Source organism: Gossypium hirsutum, chromosome D06 (assembly GCF_007990345.1).
Source record: "Gossypium hirsutum isolate 1008001.06 chromosome D06, Gossypium_hirsutum_v2.1, whole genome shotgun sequence".
Taxonomy (NCBI): Eukaryota; Viridiplantae; Streptophyta; class Magnoliopsida; order Malvales; family Malvaceae; genus Gossypium; species Gossypium hirsutum.
In genome coordinates this window covers 57,466,469-57,474,106 of record NC_053442.1, presented here as the reverse complement: position 1 = coordinate 57,474,106, position 7,638 = coordinate 57,466,469, and the positions used below count along the sequence as shown (strand labels likewise).

At 29.1% G+C, this 7,638-nt stretch overlaps 1 protein-coding gene across 1 annotated transcript; it reads left to right on the top strand.

Moving 5' to 3' along the window:
• Nucleotides 1-2,215: 2,215 nt before the first annotated feature.
• LOC107910053 (uncharacterized) lies at nt 2,216-3,517 on the top strand. Its single transcript, XM_016837798.2, has one exon. It carries the CDS (start codon nt 2,322-2,324, stop codon nt 3,303-3,305), a length of 984 nt encoding a protein of 327 aa, XP_016693287.1. The 5' UTR covers nt 2,216-2,321; the 3' UTR covers nt 3,306-3,517.
• The last annotated feature ends 4,121 nt before the right edge of the window (nt 3,518-7,638 follow it).

The window sequence follows — 7,638 nt, the reverse complement described above, 5'->3', positions numbered from 1 at the left end:
ACGAGGGTTTACCTTCTAGTTTTCTTAATGTTTGTATTAATCCACCTAGTTGTTTAACTACTCTTTTAAATTTTTATAAATCTATTTCCTTTTTCCAACAAAAAAAAATCATAAAGAATCCAACAAATCAATTTCCTAGGTTCAAGGATCAAACAATTAGGATATTTTAAATTTACAAACTTTCTAATTTGGATAAACTACATCCAATGTTACAAAACTATTAGTAACTTTACATTTTGGACACTCAACTTCAAAAAGTTATAAAATGATTAGTAAACTATTAAAAAATTTGCGTTTGTCATGGGGCTATTAAAATCGTTGTCGTATGACATTCTCTGTTCATACTGCCTACACCAACCGAAAACTCTCCTTCCCCTTCTCTCTTATGGTTCAGTTTAGTGACTTAAATGAAAACTTTCGAATAGTTTAGTGACTATTTTGTAACTTTTTAAAATTAAATGACTAAAACGTAAGCTTACTAATAACTTAGTGACTTTAAGTTTATTGTTGGGACTTTACTTTTTATAATTACTAATATTTTTAGTCGACTAATTATTGATAAAGTGATAAACTATTTATGTTATTTAAATTTTAAATTATCATTCCTTCTACCCTTAATGGAAGTATATATATAAATTATTGTTTGTTTAACCAGTGTATGTAAACATTAATTATAGTATTTATACTTATATGTGATAATCTAATATTAGTTCACATATCTCTTTCGATAAACATTTTCTTCAAATAAATGCAATAACTGACAGTTATTTTTGGTAATTTTAAATGCATTGATGAATATGTTATTATCATTTTTTTTAAGAAATATGTTATTATATATAGTGATTACGAATTTAAGACTCCCATTTCCATATTCCAGAATATAATAATATGATTGATACTACTAAAATCATCACATGAAAATGAAACATACCTAAATATGTGTATCATACATAAATATGCTCATAATTCAATAATCAATATACATATGATTTTACCTTCCACCAATAACATGAAGGCAAATTTGTATTATTAGGCATATGTTTTTTTTTAATTGAAAGAAAGAATTATTAGGCATATATTAATAACTTTAAATGGGGTGTTTAAAATATAATTAATCAAATATAATTAGAGGTGTTGATGGTATATTGAGTCAAGTTTATAATTAGTAGCATACATAGTTATTAAAGATGTTCAAATTTGTATAGATTCGTTCATATTTTTAAATTATTAATTTCAGCTTCATCCATGTTATTTTTATTTAATATAATATTTATTATTATATATTTTATTAATTTTTAACAAAAATAATATATTTTTAATATTTACATTATAATATAGTATATTAATTTTTATATGATATAGATTACATAATACATCAAATAAAAAATTATATATTATAAATTTAAAAACAATCCAAACCTAATCGAGTTGAACTTGAGCTTTTAATATCTATACTATTATTTAAATCATTGTGGTGTCATGAATTATTCAAGTGGCAAGTAAATTAAAAGGTGAATAAAAATCATTCTTTTTATAAAGTAAACTGTACTTTTATGAGAGTATTTTTATATTTTATAAATTAAAATTTATATGATAAAATTTGAAATAATAACCTTATAAATTTTAAACCTTTTAGTTTTTCCATTTCAATCAAAACAATAATTTAATTTTTATATAAAATTTAATAAATATATTTATTAAAAGATTAATATTTCATACACCACTAATTTACCTTTTCAAATATCGGATAAGCCAAAAGTAATCAAATATGGTCTAAAACAATGAGAAATTATTTTATGGAACCTTCCCACCAAATCATCTATGGTCATTTTTTAATTATTTAATGATATTTAAGTAATTTTTTTCATGCCATTGATACATAATTTTAGTATTTTTTTAACTTGAACCCTAAACTTTGAATCCAGAATCTTAAATCCTAAACTTGATTTAGGGTTTAAAATTTAAGGTTCAAGGTTTAAGGTTCGAGATTTAAGTTTGGGGTTTAAGGTTAGAGTTTTGAATTTATAGTTCAATGTAAAAAAATTATCAAAATTATATACCCGTAACATAAAAAATTATTAAAATATTATTAAATAATTGAGAATGAATCAGGAATAATTTGATGCGAAGGATTCTTAAAATAATTTTCCTTAAAATAATATATTTATAAAAAAAAGTCATAAATTTTCTTTTTATTTGTTTGTTATGTAGGGTCCGCACTTCCCTTCCCTTTCTCGTTGTTCACTCAAAAGAAAAGAACTCTCACTTTCTTTTTTCAACCATCAAATTCTCATTTCTCACCAATTTTTTTCTCATCCGAAATGGAGAGCCAGAAAACATTAAACGCAGAACTCGAAAATCTATCACCATGCGGCAGTGGAAAAAGGAGTACAAGCAGCCATTCAAGTTCACCCGAGTTCGAGTTCTGGATGGTCCGAAACCCGCCTTTTCCCGAACCCGACCTCATCTCTGCCGATGAACTATTCGTTAATGGCGTTCTCCGTCCTCTCCATCTCTTACCCAACAAACAACCCGAAGAGAACCCACAAATAGACTCAAATCAACCCGCATCACAACCTCCTATACCCGACCCTGACCCTATTATAACATCGGATCCGGTTCCTGTATTGTCAGCTTCGAAACGGTGGAGAGATATCTTTAAGAAAGAAAAAGGAAAAAACGGAAAACAAAGTAAAAAAGACAAGGATAAAGAGAAAGAGAAGAAGAATCATAGTCCGAGTCAAAGCGGTGCCAGTGGAGCTGAGTTGAATATAAATATTTGGCCTTTTCCAAGGAGCAGATCTGCCGGTACCCGGCCCAGGATGACATCCCGGTCGACGGATACCCGTAAGGTAAGTAGCGCCCCGTGTTCCCGAAGCAACTCGGCGGGTGAATCCAAGTCTCGAAAGTGGCCGAGCAGCCCCGGCCGGGCAAGGGTTCACTTGGGCCGAAGCAGCCCAGTTTGGCAGGTCCGGCGCGGATGTTCCCCTGCGAAGACTGTCGATGTTACGGGTCGGAGTGCTGAAAAGAGTAGCGCTAGAAAAGAAGTTGCCGAGACTTGTGGCGGTAAAATTGGTACGAATGGAAACAACGCTAACAAAGCCAAGGCTTTGAATTTGCATGTGCCAATGTGCATTGGGTATAGGCATCATTTGAATTGTAGAACCGATGAAAATAGTGCGATGCTCGCCGGTAGTAGTACCGGCAGCGATGATGGCGGCAAAGTTAGAAGCAGCGACGCCAACGTTGGAAGTGGTAGTAATTTTTTTAATTTGCGCAATCTTTTCACTAAGAAAGTTTATTAAGCGTGTTAATCATTATTAACCCCTTTTTTTCCCCTTTTAAAACACCTTATTTAGTTGGATGAGTGTATCTCATTAAGTTGGATATAAATAGTGTTTTTAATTTTGTTTTCTCTTAAATATTTGTGTAGACAGAAAACTAGTTCTCGTAAATCTTACTATTTGTTTTGTACTACTTGTACGTATTTTAATTAGAAATGTAGAATTTTCGCCAATAAAATGTACATGTTTTAGAGAAAACTCTGTGTGCAATTGATGAACCAAATCTTCACTGGCTTTAGTGGAGCTATCTGTGATGACTATGTCATCAACATACACCAGAAGGTAAATGGTGACCTTTGAATCTTTGTAGATAAAAAAATGAAAGACGAGAAGCACTCGGTGCTTTGCAAACCGTGTGATGCTTACAAACTAGCTGAGAACCATCGGATGTCTAATCTTTGTATACCCCACGTGAATTTTGAAGAAGCATGGGTGTAGAAGTGGGTTTAAATTCCTCATCAATCACCTGTTGTGTACCATTTGCATAAAGGAAACATGTGGTCATCAAAGATTACATTGCTAGACACAAAAGTTCTCCCATGCTCATCTTGACATTTTATACCTATGATGCACAGGACTGTACCTAAGAAAGGTACAAGCATGTGACCTAAACACCGACTTGTGAGAGTTAAAAGGACTTTTCATAAGATGATGAAAGTCTACCAAGCACCTTAGAAGGTAAACTATTGATTACATTCATCAACAATTACAAAACTACTATTTGTCACTATGGCAGGCATGTGTGAGCTAACAAAGTGATGGACTCCCTCGCTGATAGAAACGATAGAGTCCTCCTTCTATAACCTCTAACAGCACTTCATTTATCATACTTAACAACATAGTGCGCCATGAAATTCAAAATAAAAATGAGTATCCTTAGCAAACTTAAAAATTTATATGAGATTTTTTGTGTGTGATGTACTTAACAAGCTGCACCTCCACCATTGCTGACCCATCTAATTGAGTTTTTTGAAACTGTGAAATTTGTGGGATTTGTTTAATATTGATATTCTTGATAATTTTGAGAATTTTAGAAATGGATAAAGGTAAAGGTTGAATAGAATGGTTTTCATTTTTCATAAATTCCATGTTGGCATTATTATATGTAAAAATACACGTCATATCGATGTAACTTTTAGCTCTACAAATGCAGATGAGCTGTGAAGTAGAAATACCTAGAATAATCCTTTTTTGAACGCATTGGAAAAAGCTTGAGCCTTATTGTTTTCAAAGATTTTACTTTAATATAGCTAACTCATAATTTGGTCTCAATTTTTTTTAAGTAGAATAATTTCATTAAAAAGTTACCAAAGAGTACACAATCCCAAAAGCCTAGAAAATAAAACATGAAATACATGGGTTAAAATGGTCCAACCCAACCCAAAACGAGACAAATCCTACTCCTACCATTTTTAATCTGCTGTAGTTAGAGCTGGTTATAGGCCAGACCATCCGTCCAAGCTCGAATATATATCTGAAAAATGAATTTAGATAATATTTTAGGCCCATTTTTTATATGAATTGAGTTTTAGGCAAAAAAATTTTGCTTCAGTTAGGTCTAATTCGAATATATTATATTATAAAAATTAATTATATATGTTAAATAATTATTATATATATTGAATCGCTAACCTAATAACAATTAGGCCTATTAGCCAAAACCCTAAGCCTGATCAGGCCAATCACATTGGCGGCACCAAAGGTGCCAAAGAGATTGGCGGCATCAATGGTGCCAATGTGATTGGCGGCACCAATGGTGCCAAAGGACTAAAATGTTAGTTAAGGGTAGTTTCAAGGATCTGAGATGCAAATTTACCATTTGAAATTTTGAAAGTTAATTGCTGCTGGTGTGCGCACTAAAATTGAAATATGGCTAATTTCATTCTAAACCCTCCTTATTTATTATTTTCTTTTTATTCCCCTTCAACTCACTTTTTTTTATTTAATAACTCTATTTTAATTTATTAAATTTAATAGTTTATGTTTATAGATAAAATAGTTTATGTTTCCATTATTTTTTTCCTTTTGATTTAATATTAGTTAAGGGAATAAATTAAATTTATAAAATTAAAATAGTTTAATTTAATAACTCTATTTTAATGTAATAAACTATTCTCATTTAATAACTCTATTTTAATTTAAAAAAATTAAATTAAACTATTTTAATTTTATAAATTTAATATATTCCCTTAACTAATATTAAATCAAAAGGAAAAAAATAATGGAAACATAAACTATTTTATCTATTTACAAATTTAATATATTCTTAATAGACTTATAACATAAACATGTTAGACTATTTTAATTAAAATAGTCTCTTAAGATATTATGAAGCTACAAATTTTATATTTCAGTAAATTTTATATTTTAAATGAAAATAGAGTTATTAAATGAGAATAGTTTATTAAATTAAAATAGAGTTGTTAAATGAGAATAATTTATTAAATTAAAATAGAGTTATTACTTAATTAGAATTCTAAGTATCTTAATTATCACTTAACTAATATTAGATTTAATTAAAAAAATTAATAGAAATACCAGGCATGCCTTATTGAAAAACCGGAAGTAATAATAAAACTGATCACCCATAAATGTAACCCAAATAGAAAAAATAAATTATAATTATATTATATACTCTTAATAACTCTATTTAGTAAATTTTTTAAATGAACTATTCTCATCAAATTATCAAAATAATACATAAAATGTGAATTAGTTTATACTTTTTTAAATAGCTTTATTTTAGGTAAAATATATTTACTTTAATAATAAAATAAATGGCTTTTATGAGTAAAAATCATAGATTAAGAGCTTATTTAACTACAAAAATAAGTTGAGGGCTTGTTTATTAAATAAAAAAGTGAGTTGAAGGGGAATAAAAAGAAAATAATAAATAAGGAGGGCTTAGAAGGCAATTAGCCATATTTCAATTTTAGTGCGTAGTAAGTGAGCAACAGCAATTAACTTTCAAATTTTAAAATAATAAATTTACATGTCAGGTCCTTGAAACTACCCTTAACTAACATTTTAGTCCTTTGGCACCATTGGTGCCGCCAATCTCTTTGGCACCTTTGGTGCAGCCAATGTGATTAGCCTGATTAGGCTGTTGTTAAGTTTTTTTTGGTAAATAAATAAATTTATAATTTTTTGGTAAATAAAAAAAGTTATAATATTTTGATTATTTTTTTATTTTTTTAATAATAATTTTGTAAAAAACCCACAATTTGATTGACATCGCCATGCACGAGCCTTCAAGGCCAAAATGTCAACAATGTTCTACCCTACGCAACATCCTTGCCAAAATGAACAAAAACAAGGCCCAGAAGGCTTTCGACCAGACTAAAGGAGACAAACTCTTGGACAAAAAACTATGGAAAGCCCATGGGGAAGCCGATGGTTTCTCCTCCATCTCTACGGCAATTGAAAACCAAGTCGAAGTGGGGGGGGGGTGAGACCCGATTAATCTACCAAAAATAAGGAAAAGGAAAAGAAGAGGACGAGAACGAAGATCGAAAGGAGACATGAAGGGAGAAAGAGAGGAGAAGGGAGCCGACCACTTTCGGTCGCTAAAGTGTGGCAAAACTAGTTCTTAGGAATTACAAAATGTGCGAGAAAAGTAGAAAGACAAGGAGCCAAAGAAAATTGAACATTTAAGCTTCTTAATAACTAGATGTTATTGCCAACACTTATTCGAAGTAATGGTTAAAACTCTACGTCCAAAATTATATGGATTCAAATCTTGATATTCCCTTCTGTTAGGCATCTAGGGGTTAAATATTTATAAAAGAAAATAAGGCTTCAACAAATACCATTTTCATTTTTGTTTTCTTGGGAAATGGAAAAAACTAAGAAGTATTTTGGTTGGTATTTTTAAAAATGATTTTTGGATAATAAAAAATGAAAATATGTGAAAATTAAAAAATACTAAAAAATTATTTTCATTGTTTTCACTAAAAATATTTTGTAAAAGTGAAAAATGATGAAAACAAAAAATTTTAACTTTAAATAAATTGGCTCTAGCTTAAACCCATATAAACGAAAAAAAAACTTCTTTTTCTAATATTAAATTTGGTATATTAGTTTAAATTCATATAAATATAGTTTTATTTTGAGAATAATAATTATCAAATATATTTTCATTATTAAAAATATTTTTCTTTTTAATTTATCAAATGTGTTTTTTAATTTAAAAAAATAGAAAATAAAAAAAATTTATATTAAAAAACCAAACCAAGTATTTATGGCATAGAATAATAATAAGAAAAAAAAGTTGTGAATTTAGTTAAGACCGGGT